This window comes from Bos indicus, chromosome 12 (genome assembly GCF_029378745.1).
Source record: "Bos indicus isolate NIAB-ARS_2022 breed Sahiwal x Tharparkar chromosome 12, NIAB-ARS_B.indTharparkar_mat_pri_1.0, whole genome shotgun sequence".
Lineage (NCBI taxonomy): Eukaryota > Metazoa > Chordata > Mammalia > Artiodactyla > Bovidae > Bos > Bos indicus.
In genome coordinates, this window is record NC_091771.1 from 75402624 (window position 1) to 75420975 (window position 18352).

The 18352-nt window shown below is 43.7% G+C and overlaps 1 protein-coding gene across 2 annotated transcripts in view; it reads left to right on the top strand.

Moving 5' to 3' along the window:
- Nucleotides 1-18352, top strand: part of LOC109567083 (ATP-binding cassette sub-family C member 4-like) — a 206945-nt gene that overhangs the window by 48865 nt on the left and 139728 nt on the right. For both annotated transcript variants that reach the window (XM_070800398.1, XM_070800397.1), the window contains 2 exons: nucleotides 13497-13591; nucleotides 13814-13900. In XM_070800398.1, coding sequence (XP_070656499.1) covers nucleotides 13497-13591; nucleotides 13814-13900 — 182 coding nt within the window. The remainder of the gene's footprint in view (nucleotides 1-13496; nucleotides 13592-13813; nucleotides 13901-18352) is intronic.

Genomic DNA, 18352 nt, shown 5'->3' on the forward strand with positions numbered 1-18352 from the left:
CCTCTGCCAGCCCCACCCCCACCCCATTATTATTCTGGAGCAGATCCTAGACCTCAGATTAGTCAGTCCATCTGTAAACTTTTCTTCTGTTTTTGTCTAAAAGATAGGAAAGCCTTTGGAAAAAAAAAACTTACCAACATTATTTCACCTGAAAAATTACCCTAATTCCTGAATATCATCAACTTTTTCATCAGTGTTTACATGTTGCTAATCATCTCACTGAGAAATCTTGTTCACTATTGATGGAATCAGACTCCACATGAGGTCTGCCCACTGCACTTGGTTAGTGCCTCCTCAGTCTCTTTCAGTCTCCAGGTTTCCCTCTCTGTTTGGTTTTGACTTGTAATTTATTAAAGAAAATGTAATGCTTTAAAATTTCTTCTTAATCCTGCCTCATTTCATTGGGGGAGAGATTGTTTTCAGAAATTGCATTGAGTTTCACAGAAAATGGCAAGAAGAAACATTTAACTCTACCTTGAGATTTAGATGAAATTAGTAAATGAATGATGAAAACTGAACTTAATAAGAAAATGTAATTTGGCAAAAAGAAAGAAAAACATAAATACAGATTAAACAGTATTTTACGCTCTTGAGTTATAAAAATCCATGAACAATAGTGTTAAAGGGCTCCCCCTGTGGTCTGTTCAGATCTGGACATCTTTTATACTGTGAGGAAAAGGCTGGGACTGTCTTTCAAAGGTGTGGTGGTGGAGACGACAAACCTGCTTTCTGAAAAACAGTAATTTCGCTTGAGTAATGCTTGAACATCATAGATTTTTATCGGGTGAATATCAATTTTTGATGATGTGGACAAAATGGAATTGCTCACTCTTCTGTTTCTTTCTCCTGGTCTGTGGTTGGTTAATGGGAGATTGTGTTTGCAGAACCGATGCCAAGTTAGCAGTAATCAGCAAGATTTTTATTAAATAGTGTTTATACTGTGTAAGAAAAGAAGGGGAAAGCAAACATCAAACATTGAGACAATAGCTCCCATTTATTTAGAGTCTACATGCAAATTATTTCTCTTTCTCAGACATGCACCCAGAAGAGGGTATGCTGCTGCTGCTAAGTCTCTTCAGTCGTGTCCGATTCTGTGCGACCCCATAGACGGCAGCCCACCAGGCCCCGCCGTCCCTGGGATTCTCCAGGCAAGAACACCGGAGTGGGTTGCCATTTCCTCCTCCAATGTATGAAAGTGAAAAGGGAAAGTGAAGTCGCTCAGTCATGCCCGACTCTTAACGACCCCATGGACTGCAGCCTACCAGGCGCCTCCATCCATGGGATTTTTCAGGCAAGAGTACTGGAGTGGGGTGCCATTGCCTTCTCCCAGAAGAGGGTATATGAATTATTAATTCTTTATGATTATCTTCAGAGTCGGGCACGACTGAGCGACTTCACTTTCCCTTTTCACTTTCATGCATTGGAGGAGGAAATGGCAACCCACTCCAGTACTCTTGCCTGGAGAATCCCAGGGACGGGGGAGCCTGGTGGGCTGCCATCCCTGGGGTCGCACAGAGTTGGACACGACTGAAGTGACTTAGCAGCAGCAGCAGCAGCATGATTATCTTCAGTGTTACCATCTTCATTCTATAGTTGGTACAACTGAGGCTTGGAGAGAGAACTTTTTAAAAAGCAGGTGATGGATAAAGCTGGAAGGTGGGGTGTGGAATAAACAGATTTCACGTGTTTCCTCTTTACCTTAATCATGTCAACCTCCTGATGCCCAGATCAGACTCCAGAGACCCAGACCAGTATGTGGGTGTTTCTCTTATGACCTTTTCTTTCTGGTGAAGCTCAGCCTTGTCTTTCTCCCCACATTTGAGTGTCTCTGCAAAAGAGCAGGTGCTGGACAGTGGCTGATATTCAGTGTTTCCCTGGGGGCCAATGCTTTGCCGAAGCCACATGGGGTGACAGGACCAGTAATATGGGCAGTGTCCGGGGCTTCACCCATCCTTGGGAGTCTGTGCAGCACAGACTCTGGTGGGAAAGGGCCCTGCAGGACTGGGCTGCATAGCGATTCTTCTGTACATGATGTGATGTTTATAAACATGGACTGCTCTCCTGTTCTCTGCACAGTCAGGACATGCAGTCGGGCCCCTCGTGCCCATTCCCTCCTTGGCAGGAAGGGAGGCCCAGGGCAGAGAAGTCGTGAAGAGATGAGCTGTGGCTTAGTCTTGCCTGCTGTTACTTTGGGTATGTTCTGTTTCCTGCCTGGGCCTCTGACATTTCAAGAGGATATTGGGTCAGAAAGTTTCCAGGAGGTTTTGCTGCTGCTCTGAAGTGTCATCTCTACCTCTGATTAGCAGGGGTCAGCAAGGTCGTTATGATACCTGGGAACCACCTAAAAAGTAATGATCCTCTGCTCATCTCCTTTTAGAATCCATGACTCAGTGGATGGGCATCAGGTGGTCACATAATAGTAGTGTGCTGGAGGTATTTTGTCCTGTAGATACGGAGACTATATGTGCGGTAAAAAAGGCTTGGCCTTTGGAGAGAAGCAGTCCTAGGAGGTATCTCTAAGTGTTTGTCTCAGTTTCCTTTCTTATTAAAAGCAGGAGGAGTGAGGTTACTGTAAAAGCTATAGGCCATGCCTGTGAAATGCAGGCATGTCAGGGTTTCAGTAAATTGTCGCTGTCCTTTCTATTCTAACACTTTCCTCTACATCTGCCCATCCACACATCAGATCAGATCAGATCAGTCACTCAATCCTGTTCGACTCTTTTCGACCCCATGAATCGCAGCACGCCAGGCCTCCCTGTCTATCACCAACTCACAGAGTTCACTGAGACTCACGTCCATTGAGTCAGTGATGCCATCCAGCCATCTCATCCTCTGTCATCCCCTTCTCCTCCTGCCCCCAATCCCTCCCAGCATCAGAGTCTTTTCCAATGAGTCAACTCTTCACATGAGGTGGCCAAAGTACTGGAGGTTCAGATTTAGCATCATTCCTTCCAAAGAAATCCCAGGGCTGATCTCCTTCGGAATGGACTGGTTGGATCTCCTTGCAGTGCAAGGGACTCTCAAGAGTCTTCTCCAACACCACAGTTCAAAAGCATCAATTCTTCGGCATTCAGCCTTCTTCACAGTCCAACTCTCACATCCATACATGACCACAGGAAAAACCATAGCCTTGACTAGACGGACCTTTCTTGGCAAAGTAATGTCTCTGCTTTTCAATATGCTATCTAGGTTGGTCAAAACTTTCCTTCCAAGGAGTAAGCGTCTTTTAATTTCATGGCTGCAGTCACCATCTGCAGTGATTTTGGAGCCCAGAAAAATAAAGTCTGGCGCTGTTTCCATTGTTTCCCCATCTATTTCCCATGAAGTGGTGGGACCAAATGCCATGATCTTCATTTTCTGAATGTTGAGCTTTAAGCCAACTTTTTCACTCTCCTCTTTCACTTTCATCAAGAGGCTTTTGAGTTCCTCCTTACTTTCTGCCATAAGGGTGGTGTCATCCACATATCTGAGGTTATTGAGATTTCTCCTAGCAATCTTGATTCCAGCTTGTGTTTCTTCCAGTCCAGTGTTTCTCATGATGTACTCTGCATATAAGTTAAATAAGCAGGGTGACAATATACAGCCTTGACGTACTCCTTTTCCTATTTGGAACCAGTGTGTTGTTCCATGTCCAGTTCTAACTGTTTCTTCCTGACCTGCATACAAATTTCTCAAGAGGCAGGTCAGGTGGTCTGGTATTCCCATCTCTTTCAGAATTTCCCACAGTTTATTGTGATCCACACAGTCAAAGGCTTTGGCATAGTCAATAAAGCAGAAATCGATGTTTTTCTGGAACTCTCTTGCTTTTTCCATGATCCAGCAGATGTTGGCAATTTGATCTCTGGTTCCTCTGCCTTTTCTAAAACCAGCTTGAACATCAGGAAGTTCACGGTTCACATATTGCTGAAGCCTGGCTTGGAGAATTTTGAGCATTACTTTACTAGCCTGTGAGATGAGTACAGTTGTGCAGTAGTCTGAGCATTCTTTGGCATTGCCCTTCTTTGGGATTGGAATGAAAACTGACATTTTCCAGTCCTGTGGCCACTGCTGAGTTTTCCAAATTTGCTGGCATATTGAGTGCAGCACTTTCACAGCATCATCTTTCAGGATTTGGAATAGCTCAACTGGAATTCCATCACCTCCACTAGCTTTGTTTGTAGTGATGCTTCCTAAAGCCCACTTGACTTCACATTCTGGATGTCTGGCTCTAGGTGAGTGATCACACCATCGTGATTATCTGGGTCGTGAAGATCTTTTTTGTACAGTTCTTCTGTGTATTCTTGCCATCTCTTCTTAATATCTTCTGCTTCTGTTAGGTCCATACCATTTCTATCCTTTATCGAGCCCATCTTTGCATGAAATGTTCCTTTGGTATCTCTGATTTTCTTGAAGAGATCTCTAGTCTTTCCCATTCTGTTGTTTTCCTCTATTTCTTTGCATTGATCCCTGAGGAAGGCTTTCTTATCTCTTCTTGCTATTCTTTGGAACTCTGCATTCAGATTCTTATATCTTTCCTTTTCTCCTTTGCTTTTCGTTTCTCTTCTTTTCACAGCTATTTGTAAGGCCTCCCCAGACAGCCATTTTGCTTTTTTGCATTTCTTTTCCATGTGGATGGTCTTGATCCCTGTCTCCTGTACAATGTCATGAACCTCATTCTATAGTTCATTAGGCCGTCTATCTATCAGGTCTAGGCCCTTAAATCTATTTCTCACTTCCACTGTATAATCATAAGGGATATGATTTAGGTCATACCTGAATGGTCTAGTGGTTTTCCCTACTTTCTTCAATTTTAGTCTGAATTTGGCACTAAGGAGTTCATGATCTGAGCCACAGTCAGCTCCTGGTCTTGTTTTTGCTGACTATATAGAGCTTCTCCATCTTTGGCTGCAAAGAATATAATCAATCTGATTTTGGTGTTGACCATCTGGTGATGTCCATGTATAGTCTTCTCTTGTGTTGTTGGAAGAGGGTGTTTGTTATGACCAGTGCATTTTCTTGGCAAAACTCTATTAGTCTTTGCCCTGCTTCATTCCGTATTCCATGGCCAAATTTGCCTGTTACTCCAGGTGTTTCTTGACTTCCTGCTTTTGCATTCCAGTCCCCTATAATGAAAAGGACATCTTTTGGTGTGTTAGTTCTAAAAGGTCTTGTAGGTCTTCATAGAACCATTCAACTTCAGCTTCTTCAGCGTAACTGGTTGGGTCATAGACTTGGATTACCGTGATATTGAACGGTCTGCCTTGGAAACAAACAGAGATCATTCTGTCGTTTTTGAGATTGCATCCAAGTACTGCATTTCAGACTCTTTTGTTGACCATGATGGCTACTCCATTTCTTCTAAGGGATTCCTGCCTGCAGTAGTAGATATAATGGTCATCTGAGTAAAATTCACCCATTCCAGTCCATTTCAGTTTGCTGATTCCTAGAATGTCGACTTTCACTCTTGCCATCTCTTGTTTGACCACTTCCAATTTGCCTTGATTCATGGACCTGACATTCCAGGTTCCTATGCAATATTGCTCTTTACAGCATCGGACCTTGCTTCTATCAGCAGTCACATCCACAGCTGGGTATTGTTTTTGCTTTGGCTCCATCCCTTCATTCTTTCTGGAGTTATTGCTCCACTGATCTCCAGTAGCATATTGGGCACCTACTGACCTGGGGAGTTTCTCTTTCAGTATCCTATCATTTTGCCTTTTCACACTGTTCATGGGGTTCTCAAGGCAAGAATACTGAAGTGGTTTGCCATTACCTTCTCCAGTGGACCACATTCTGTCAGACTTCTCCACCATGACCTTCCCATCTTGGGTTGCCCCATGGGCATGGCTTAGTTTCATTGAGTTAGACAAGGCTGTGGTCCTACCGTGATTAGATTGACTAGTTTTCTGTGAGTATGGTTTCAGTGTGTTTGCCCTCTGATGCCCTCTTGCAACACCTACCATCTTACTTGGGTTTCTCTTATCTTGGGCGTGGGATATCTCTTCATGGCTGCTCCAGCAAAGCGCAGCCTTATTGCTCCTTACCTTGGACAAGGGGTATCTCCTCACCACCGCCCTTCCTCACCTTCAAAGTGGAATAGCACCTCTAGGCTCTCCTGTGCCCACACAGCCATGGCTCCTTGGACATGGGGTTGGTCCTCCCAGCCACTGCCCCTGGCCTCGGGATGTGGGGTAGCTCCTCTTGGCCGTTCCTGCGCCGTCGCAGTCTGGTACTCTCAGCTGCTGCCCCTGACCTCGAACGTGGGGTAACTCCTCTTGGCCGCTGCCTTCGGGCATGGGGTCCTCCTGGCTTCTTCCCCTGACTTTGGATGTGGGGTGGCTCCTCTCAGCCACGCTTAGCGCGCCAGTCGTCGCAGCCACCTGCACTTAGCGGCCATCCACACATACATTCCTATAAATATAATCAAAATTTTTTTTTTCCCCAAGGTTCTTCCTCCTCCTACATCCCCCAAATCCTAGAGGAACAAGCACTGGAAAACAGCATTTCTTAGAATGTCAATAACAACTAGATGTATTAAACTAGGTCAAATTGAAGTAAATGTTTAAGTTCATCTAGATGAAAACATTTTTCTAATAAAACATGAAGTAATCCCATTGGCAACATCAGTTCAGGCTGATGACATCAACTCCAAGGCCCAGGAGTCAGAAGACTCAGGGATTGAGTCTCAGTTTCTCTGTTTTCTAGGTATGTGGTTTTGGCTGACTGAACCTTACAAGCCTGTTTCTTCATTTGTAAAATGGAGATAATAATACTGTCAATCTTATAAGGTTGTTTCGAGAATGACATGCAATAGTGATTTTAAAGCACCTGATTGCTTAGGGACATAACAAGCACTCTATAAATGTTAGAATAATTTTGAAAATAAATTAGCCTCTAATTATAAGCTCAACCAGTTTTTGGTAAAGTCACATCCATAAAATGTGACTTGTAAGAAAGAAGGTATCTTCTTGATATATGTAACTTTCATTATTTGAGCTGATAATTTATATAGGTGCTGTACATATAGTATATTACATAAATCAACAGTAAACATATTCTGTTACCATAAGCAAGAGTGTATGTAACATTGGTCTGCATGTCATCTTTAACCATTTTTAAAAACTTTTGAGTTTTAAGTTGTTTTTTTTTAAAAAACAAGTTTTTACAAAACATTTTTAAGGCTTTTAAAAACTTTTGGGCATTACACAGTTAAAGGTATCAAGCTGATAAATTCTAGTTTGATATTTTCCCACATAGATCACTTGACCTTACAAATCCCTCTTGGATGCCTATAAGCTTGTACCTTTATCTCATATTTACCACATTCCTGCCAGCACGAACCCTTCCAGGGCCCAAAACAGGGCTCTTGTCTAACACTCAGAAATAAATTGTCCGAGGAGATACATGTGCTGACAAAGCAAGACATTTTATCTGGAAAGGGCACCCGAGTGGAGAGCAGAAGGGTAAGGGAACCCAGGAGAACAGCTTTGCCATGTGGCTCGCAGTCTTGGGTCTTATGGTGACGGGATTAGTTTCAGGGTTGTCTTTAGCCAATCATTCTGACCCAGAGTCCTTCCTGGTGGTGCCTGCGTTGTTCAGCCAAGATGGATGCCAGCGAGAAGGATTCTGGGAGGTGGTCAGACATGTGGCGTCTCCTTTTGACCTTTCCTGAACTCTTCTGGTTGGCGGTGTCTTATTAGTTCCATGTTCCTTACCAGGACCTTATGCAAATAGTTACTGTGGTGCCTGGCCAGGGTAGGCAGTTTCAGTCAGTGTGCTTCCCCTAACTTGAATATTTTCTTTTCAGATTGCGTGGAAAATCATAAGATAATAAGTTAATTGATCCTTCTATGTCTAGGCCTTCATGACTTGAGTTAGTTTAGTGTTGTCTTCATTTCAAATACACTCTTTAGTCATGACCTGGGCAGCGTGATGTGAAAGAGCAAAAGGCTCTGAACTGACATGAGCTGGTTCAGAGTCCAGCTCTTCTGTTTAACAGGTAACAGTCCTCATACCAGTAATGTGACCTCACTTAATCTCAGTTTCCTCATCTGTGAAATGGGGCCAGTACTTCCTGTGCAGCTTGTTGTGAGGCTTAGAGATAACCAGTACTATGGTCCAGCACAGTGCTTGGTGCACAGATCTTATCCCCCAGGAGCGGAGAAAAGCTGTCTGCATGTGTATAAATGATGGAGCAGGATGAGACAGGTCCTTCACAAGAGATGTAAACACAGCCTTAAGAACCCAACAAGAAGAGAGATAAATCCAGGATGGTTTCATGAGAGAGTGTGTTTGGGCTCAGCCTGGAAAGATGGGCAGGATATTAACAGGCTGTGAGAGGAGGGGCAATTTCAAATGGGAAAAAAAAAAAAAAAAAAACCTGTGAAAAAAGAGGGACTCAGACTCCCCCTGTTTGAGTCCGAAGTACAGCATTCTTCTACCAGGGCCTCATGTCTGGCCCTCATTAACCATTACTGCAGTCTTCTCCACGGTGTTTGTTGTTGTTGTTCAGTTGATACTTTTGAACTGTGATGCTGGAGAAGACTCTTGAGAGTCCCTTGGACTGCCGCAAGGAGATCAAACCAGTCAATGCAAAAGGAAATCAACCCTAAATATTCATTGGAAGGACTGATGCTGAAGCTAAACCCCCAATACTTTGGCTACCTGATGTGAAGAGCTGACTCATTAGAAAAGACCCTGATGGGAGAATTTGAGGGCAGGAGGAGAAGGTGTGACAGAGGATAAGATGGTTGGATGGCATCATCGACTCAATGGACATGAGTTTGAGCAAACTCCAGGAGATAGTGAAGGAGAGGGAAGCCTGATGAGCTGTGTCTATGGGGTCGCAAAGAGTCAGATACGACTAAGCAACTGAACAACAACAACTGAACTGCAGTGTTTGAAATCTCACCCACAGAGCCGATGTGCTACTTGGCTCCTTTTCCCAGTTCATTGTAGCTGCTGCTGCTAAGTCACTTCAGTCGTGTCCGACTCTGTGCACCCCCATAGACGGCAACCCACTAGGCTCCTCTGTCCCTGGGATTCTCCAGGCAAGAATACTGGAGTAGGTTGCCATTTCCTTCTCCAATGCATGAAAGTGAAAGTGAAGTTGCTCAGTCGGGCCCGACTCTTAGCGACCCCATGGACTGCAGCCTACCAGACTCCTCTGTCCATGGGATTTTCCAGGCAAGAGTACTGGAGTGGGTTGCCATTGCCTTCTCCTACTTATTGTAGAGAAGAAGCCAATTCTGACTCCATGTTGAAACTATTTTGTTGACTGGTTTTTTTGTTGCTTTTGTTAATATAATCATACTGAATGTCCTACCTTAGAGAATCCTGCTCCTCTGCCTGTTAAACTAAAGTGCCTTTGTTCAGAATCCTGACCACCTGTAGATGGCAGGAAGGAAGAAATTAACATATCCCATGCCTGAGTCTTGACATTCTAGGAGATTTGCAAGATTAATGGCCTTTTTACTTTGCTTCCACACCTCCCCATCTCTGATCTATAAAAGAACCTGGCATCCAGACCCCGATAAGATGGTCATTTTGAGGTGCTAGCTTGGCATCTTCTCAGTCAGCGGGCTCCCCAAATAAATTCTCTTCTTCCTGGCCTCAACCACTTGTCTCTCTGGCCTATGTGGCGAGCAGAGCGAACTTGGATTCAGTAACAAATTGAGAACCCAGATGTGCTGTGTCATGGGACTTCTCAGCATTATTTGCATCTGGATGTTGGTCAGAACCCAATTTGATGATGTACCCTCTGCTGTTTTCTATTTCTCTTTTCTTTTAATATTAGTATATTGAATAAGCTAGATAATTCTATGATAAATATTGGTATTATTTATTTGTATATAACGAGTGGCTTATTTTGTTAGCAAATCCTTTGAACCTGACATGAAAGTGAAAGCTTTCTACAAAACAGTGTTTCTACTGTAAGTCTCCACCATCGCTGAAGGGCCTTGGGTGAGCTTCTGGATGATGGCATCAAACCAGTGTCACCGTTTCCTAGTCTGCCTCTCATTTGTGTATCTATTTTTCAGTGAAAATTGGTGAAATTTAACTTAGAGGAAAATAACATGAATAAAAACACCTTCCTGTCAGTGGGAGGAATTGTAATATATGCTCAAGTCAGGCCTTTCCCTCTAATTTAATCAGAAAATGGTGACTAGGAAATTAGCCTGCCTTGGATTTTACTTCAAATCCTCTGAAATGCTTTGCCCATGTGGGGCTCATGCATGAATAATTTCAGAGTCACCAACACACTTCAAGTCCTACCACCAGAGTTGAAGAGAGCCTGTTTCTATCCCTTCATGTACTAATTAAAAGAGTGGATTTATGTGCCTTTTCTAGAGCATGGTTAAGATTTTTGTGTTATGATATGTCACTATTTTGAGAAAGAAACAAAAACAATGTAAAATCAAAGCATAAAAGCTAAGTGGAATAGTTTGCAAGGATTGTCATCAGTGAAATGGAGGCCAAGTAACTCGGGTGTGTGTGTGTGTGTGTGTGTGTGTGTATGTGTATGTATGTATGTATATATGTATAAGGCTTGGAACTTATCTTAAAATGGTTTGTTGTTGTTCATGAAAACCAAAGCAAGAGATGGTATTAATTTCTGAGCTCCAGAAAGAGAGGAAGTGACATAATGATGAATTTTCACAACAGAGCAATTGCTGCCCTTCATTGGATGCACCCAAGTTAAGCTCTGAGTGAGCAGGAAACCTGTGTGTGTCTTTATGTCTTGTGGCTGTCAGGGAGGGTTATGATGGAGACAGTCTCTATCTTTTCCTTGTGGTCGTGTGCTTTGCATATTGTGATCCACCCTGTGCGTGGGATCCCACTGTTGGTTTGAAGAGAAAATAGACATCAGTCACCAATAGCAAGTTATAATCAATTCATGTCCTTTTTCCATTTATGGAGGGTGTTCATACACTTCCTTCGATTCTCACAGCTTGAGTTTGGTGATTCTGGTTTCTGCAGCACATTATGTAGAAGAGGAAAATGAGACTTAGGGAGATCAGAGGACTTGTTTATCATGGAGACCCCAGTGTGCTAGTTTGCTTTCTCCGTAAATTTCTAAAGTAGAGACAGAAGTGAGGGTGTCATCTGCAGAAAGGTACTGCTGTGTATCTTAGGTTGATGCCTGAGGGGTTTAATAGGTAATTTGAAGTAAAGATTTCCCGTGTAATAACTGTGTAACTTAAACCTGATTGTTACCTGGTCATTTTGGGGATTTTTTTGTCATTTAAAAAAAAAATTTTCCCAGATACTCTGGGGAAAATAGACTGATTTGTCTACTTCTTAAATAATACTCAAATATAACTTATGATAGATTCCCAGATCCTCAAGCCAAAACTTCATATCCTTCTTAACTTTGAGTATTTCCTGCTTCTAAGGGCAAGGATCTACTTAGTCCAACTGATCTGCTTGGTGTCCCTCAGCATGTTGTTTCTTTCCTTTTGGTTTTCCTGCCCACCCTGCTCTTTCTGTTCCCATTTCTTATACAGACGTCGTCTGTCACACTATGACTTGCCTTAAGTGTCACTGTGAAGACTCAGGTCAGGTTTCATCCCTTCTCTGAAAATCAGAAGTGGAGACCAAGATCAGCAAAACTGGCAATTTAAGATAAAACAAGTCCCGTGTTTTCACCAGCCTGGACCACCAGTTCTCACACCTGTGTCTCTAGCACAGACGTTCACACTTGCATGTCCAGCTGCACAGTGATATCACTGAGAGGTCATTTCTGCTTGTCCACAAGAGAAGTGTCCTAAATCTGCCTCCATCATCATCTGCAACTCAATAAATGGTGACCCTGTCCTTCCGCTTCCTCACCCCAAACATCACGGTCCTCTTCTCTTACAACCCATACCCGTCCTGTCAGCAGGTTTTACAGACTCCACCTTCCAAGTATGTCTGGAGTGTGACCCTGTCTCTCCATTTCCACTGCTCCCTAAATTATTCTAGTAGCCTCCTCCCTTGTATCTGCCTTCATCATTCCCCCCACCCAAAAAAATAAACCAATCTTACTGTCTGTTTATTGCAAAGCACAGAAGTGATTCCTTAAAAACCTCGGACCAGGTCCCTCCTCCCCTTCCCCTCCCCCCTTTACTGGCAGTGACACAAGTCTCCTGCTCTGTCTCTGCCCTTACTCCCCTCATTCTTACTCTGCTCTCCTGGTCTCCTTGTCCTGAACCCCTTGGGCATCTCCCTGTGGCCCCTGCACTCGCCCCTCCCTCTGTAAGGAGCAGCCTCTCCAGGTCTGCCTGAGCCTCTGCCCCTCCCCCCCAGATCTGCTCACAGCCCCCTCTGAGCAGAGGCCTCACACCCCAGTGTGGACTCCCTCCTTCACTCTCCATCCCCCTGAGCAGCTTCCTTTTCCTTCTCATCCTCAGTACTTGCGCTCAGGTTTATTTTCCATATTGCCTCTCTCCCACCATGGAGAGGAATTCTAGGGGTTCTGTTTCCTCATGGCTGAATTCACTGTTCTCAGAACAATGGCTCATGTATAGTCAATCCTCAATAAATACCTGTTGAAATGGTTAAATGCATAAATGCTTTGAAAAAATATAGAATGAAAACAAATGAAAAGCCCTGAGAAGTTTTTTAATTTTCCTTGTTACAGTTTCAGTTCAGTTCAGTTCAATCGCTCAGTCATGTCTGACTCTTTGGGACCCCATGAGTCGCAGCACGCCAGGCCTCCCTGTCCATCACCAACTCACGGAGTTCACTCAGACTCACGTCCATCGAGTCAGTGATGCCATCCAGCCATCTCATCCTCTGTCGTCCCCTTCTCCTCCTGCCCCCAATCCCTCCCAGCATCAGAGTCTTTTCCAATGAGTCAACTCTTCACATGAGGTGGCCAACGTACTGGAGTTTCAGCTTTAGCATCATTCCTTCCAAAGAAATCCCAGGGCTGATCTCCTTCAGAATGGACTGGTTGGATCTCTTTGCAGTGCAAGGGACTCTCAAGAGTCTTCTCCAACACCACAGTTCAAAAGCATCAATTCTTCGGTGCTCAGCCTTCTTCACAGTCCAGCTCTCACATCCATACATGACCACAGGAAAAACCATAGCCTTGACTAGATGGACCTTTGTTGGCAAAGTAATGTCTCTGCTTTTGAATATGCTATTTAGGTTGGTCATAACTTTTCTTCCAAGGAGTAAGCGTCTTTTAATTTCATGGCTGCAGTCACAATCTGCAGTGATTTTGGAGCCCCCCAAAACAAAGTCTGGCACTGTTTCCATTGTTTCCCCATCTATTTCCCATGAAGTGATGGGACCGGATGCCATGATCTTCATTTTCTGAATGTTGAGCTTTAAGCCAACTTTTTCACTCTCCACTTTCACTTTCATCAAGAGGCTTTTTTAGTTCCTCTTCACTTTCTGTTTAGTCACTATGAAATAAGCCCATTGTTGTTGATTAAACACTTGTATGAAGAACTGATGCTAAAAGGTTAGGATGGCAGGAGAACACATTTTAAATCTTTTTCTTTTTTCCCTTTTCTATCTCCATACAGGATTTGCAGAATTTGAAGGAAAGAGATCTAACTGTGACAGGAGATGGAGGAACCCCACTGAGTGAAGGACAGAAAGCCCGGGTCAGCCTCGCCAGGTAAGTGGGGTTTCAGTTGCCATCCGCCCCTCCTCCTCTGCGGCTCCTAGTGGACCTGAGCACACAGACCCCGCTCACAAGGTGGGCCTGTGTGAAGCAGGGTCTTGGCCCTTTCCCTGGGCTTGTGGAAGGAACCTGGAGTTGTTAGACACCATCATGATTCAGAGATAAGACCCAGGCAATGTGAAGTGTCCTCTCCTGATGTCTCTCTATGTTTTGTAGAGCCGTGTATCAGGACGCAGACATCTACCTCCTGGATGATCCACTCAGTGCAGTGGACGCAAGAGTCAGCAGGCACTTGTTTGAACTGTGAGTTTGGTCCTATTTTCTATCATCTCTGCTTTCCAGGAACCCTGTAGAGATCAGGGAAGAGAGCTCAGGAAAACCTTTGTGCTGGAGACTCAGCTCACTCTGTCCTGGTGTCCCTCCCTTCCCTCCACAAAAGACCCATCATAGAGAAATTTTGCATCATGATGAGGTCAGGACAGGAAAATACAGCAGTTGCTTCCAGTGTGTGTAGGACAGTGGGGTCCATTCTTTAGGGAGTGAGGGATACATGACAGATTCCCCCGTTACTTGCACTTGATGGATTCAGACATTGTGGATGGATCCAAACCCCAGGGATAAGAAGGATGATGTAAAGTTTTTAAATCAGAGAGTAGGACTTGGTAACCTGGTAATGGGCTGCCAATTCTTTTCCTTTGTCATTTGCTGAAGGCACATTAGAAGTGAATTTTTCAGTACAGATATAGGGCTTCTGTGGAAAGACCCTGTTGGTTTATGCTTATGATTCTGTTGGTTTAGAAATACTTAGTAAAGTATTTACAAATGATTTAGAATTTACAGATGATTTATTCCACATCTGAGTATGGCTCAATTATTTAACATTTCTTCATGGATACTTACTAAAATTAATACTTATACCCACATGTAGGATTAACTTGAATTTGAAACTCAGTATCTTTCGGAATCTTTCTGAAGTCCTGACTCTTATTTTGTGTTTCTGGAATTTGTTGTCAGTGGCTCTTTCTTGGCCACAGAACTCCTGGAGAACAGTTCTGTTGCTTCTCTGTCCCAACACATGCTGACTGAGGCCTCTGGTGGAGTCTAGACTGACATCTTTGAAAGTCTCATGAATTTGCTTTTTCTGAAGCAGCCTCCACATCTACCCCATGGTTAGTTCCCTTGCTGTCGTTCACCTTGTTAAAGACAATGAGCCTTCCAGCTGCATATCAGCACCCTGCTGTATGCACTGAGATCGATACCCTTACAGATGTTCCTGCACAGAACCTCTTACTTTACAAGGAGGACAGTGATCCAGGAGAGGGGAAGGACCCACACTGGGCAGGATAAGGGAGACTAGGACACAGCTGTCATTCCTGCCACCAAGGAACCTGTCTCTGTGTGGAGCTTGTTAAGACAGATGCCAGGGGAAAGCTCAGCAGAGTCAAGGTTTAGAGAGTTTTGATACAGGATATAGTAAATGCTAAGTGGAAGTGGCAGCTGGAGGCTTTCACTGAAGTTGGAAAGCTCCCTGTGCCCAGGGCTGGGCGGGAAGTGCCCTGGGGGCCTGCAGGCTGGGCAGGTGTGTGGAGGCTGAGAAGAGGACCCAGTTCCTTTGCTGAAGGAAGAGTAGAAGCTCAGGTATGGAGGGAGGAGGAAGCAGGGCTGTGAGGAGAACAGCAGGTATGTCCTTGTCTGAAGGAGGTCGGGTGTTTGGCAGAGAGAAGCTATTTGGAAATTCTCACTGTCAGGTTCTGTGTTACTTTGCTGGGGCTGTCTGTCCAGGCTGCTCTCACAGGAGACCACAGCCTGGGCAGCTTATAAAAAACAAAAATTTATCCCTCAGGATTCTGGAGGCTGGAAAAGTCCAAGCTGAGGGTGCTGAGAGATTCAGTGTCTGGTGAGGGCACGATTCCCGTGTCCTCACGTGGGGAAGGGGTGAGGGAGCCCTGTGGGTCCCCTTTGTAAGGGCACTAATCTCTTTCATGTTGGCTCCACCCTCATGACCTGTCACCTCCCAATAGCTACACTTCTAGTACACAGTGGGAACTAGGTTTCAATATATGAATTTTGAGGACAAAAACATTCAGTCTATAGCAAGTTGTTACAGTTGGGGTGCTTAAAGAACAGAAATTCATTTTCTTACAGTCATTGAGGCTGGAAGTTCGCCGTGTAGGCAGGTTTGGTTTCTGATGAGAATGTTGTCCTCGGCTGCTGGTGGCGTCTACCTCGCTGTGTCCTCTTATGATCTTCTGTCCATGTGCACCCCTGTCTCTGTCCTTTAAAAAAAAATATTAAAATATAATTGATTTACGTTATTATGTTAATTTCTTTGTATGGCAAAGTTACTCAGTTATATACATACATACATTCTTTTAAATATTCTTTTCCATTATGGTTTATCTCGGATTATCAAATATAGCTCGCTACACTATACTGTAGGACCTTGTTGTTTATCCATTCTACATATAGTACTTCACATTCTGCTAACCCCAAATTCCCAGTCCATCCCTCCCCACACCCCTTCCACCCATGCAACCATAAGTCTGTTCACTATGTCTGTGAGTCTGTTTCTGTTTTGTCAATAGGTTCATTATTGCCATATTTTAGATTCTACATGTAAGTGATATCATATGATATTTGTCTTTCTCATTCTGACTTACTTCACTTAGTATGATAACCTCCAGGTCCATCCATTTTTCTGCAACTGGCATTCTTTTTCCTTTTTTTATGGCTGAGTAGTATTACATTCTCTCCATGTACCACAACCATTCGTCTGTCGGTGGACATTACGTTGTTTCCATGTTTGGCTATTGTGAATAGTGCTGCTATGAATATAGGGATACATGTCTTTTTGGTGTATGGTTTTGTGCATATATATGCCCAGGAGTGGGATTACTGGAATATAAGGTAATTCTACTTTTAGTTTTCTGAGGATCCTCCATGCTGTTTTCTACAGTGCCTGGAGCAACTTTCATTCCCAGCAGTAGTGTAGGAGGGCTCCCTTTTCTCCACACCCTCTCAGCCATTGTTATTTTAGTGTTGACCATTCTAACTGGTGTGAGGTGATGCCTCATTGTAGTTTTGATTTGCATTTCTCTGATAATTCCCAAGGGTGAGCTCCTTTACATGTGCCTATTGGCCGTCTGTATGTGTCTTTTGGAAAAGTGTCTATTTAGTCTTCTGCACATTTTTTGATCAGATTTTGTTGTTGTTCAGTTGTATGAGCTGTTTGTATATTTTAAAAATTAAGCCCTTGTTGGTCACATCATTTGCAGATATTTTTTCCCAGTCTATAGGTTGTCTCTTCATTGTGTTTATGGTTTCCTTTGCTGTGCAAAATCTTGTAAATTTGATTAGGTCCTATTTGTTTATTTTTTTAATTAAAAAAATAATTGTGGCCATACCTGGTCTTTGTTGCTGTGATGGTTTTTCTCTAGTTGTGATAAGCAGGGACTACTCTCTATTTGTGGTGTGTGGACTTCTCATTGAGATGGCTTCTCTTGTTGCAGAGTATGGGGTCCTGCATGTGTGGGCTCAGTGGTTCCAGCTCCTGGGCTCCAGAGCTCAGCAGGTGGGGTCTTCTGGGACCAGGAATGGATCCTGTGTCTCCTGCACTGGCAGGTGGATTCTTTACCACTGAGCCACCATATTTTTGTTTATATTTCTATTGCCTTAGAAGACTGACCTAAGAAAACATTGGTATAATTTATGTCGGAGAATATTTTGCCTTTAATATCTTCTAGGAGTTTTATGGTGTCACATCTAATGATAAAGTCTTTAAGCCATTTTTAGTTTATTTTGTGCATGGTGGGAGGGTGTGTTCTAACTTCACTGATTTACATGCCTGTGTTTCTGTCCTTATGTCTTAGTCTCCTCTTCATCTAAGCACACCAGTCAGATCAGATTAGGTGCAATGTATTTAAGGGTAACAATTACTTCTTTATGGTCCCTGTCACCAAATTCTAAGGTGCTAATAACTAACATGACATGTGAATTTGAGGGGGATATGATTGGTGTAGAGCAGGCCTAGAATAGCAAAGTAAAAAGACTTCAGCAGAGTCAGTAGGTATGTGAGGAGCTCTGAGCTCTGGACACAAGGATCTGGGATTCCACATCCACTAACTGCGGATTGTTAGACTTTGCTGGAAACTGCCCAAATATAAGATGTTCGTAGTGTTGGGGTGATGAAAGAGTTGTGGAGATGGATGGTAGTGATGGCTGCACAACAATGTGAATGTACTTAATGCCACTATATGGCTATATGATTAAAATGGTAAATTTCATGTTAGGTATATTGTAACACACATACACACAAACCTGCATAGTAGCACTTAATCTTTGAGAACAGGAGAGAACAGGGTGAATGACACATGGCATGGCCTCCAGCTCTGATCTGACCCCCCTTTCCCAGCCTGTCCTGCTCATGACTTGAATTTTCCCTTAGAGAAGTGTCTTGTGTCTTGTCATGAGTTCAGTGACAGGCGCTAGTGCTGTGACAGGGATTCCTCACCCCCACCCTCCTGGTGTCATGAGTATCTTAGCCGCCTTGTTCCAAGTACCCCACCCTGAACTCACAAATGCGGTTACCCCATCTTGTGAGCATCTGCACATGTTCTCCATCAATGCAGGAACAGATTCTGTTGGTCATAGCATCCATGTCACAGGGAGAGGAGAGCAAGGCATTTTGGTGCCAAGTAGAGTGTGCTGATCACAGAATTTCTCCTGAGTTCTTTTTCAAACACAGGAGATATTTAT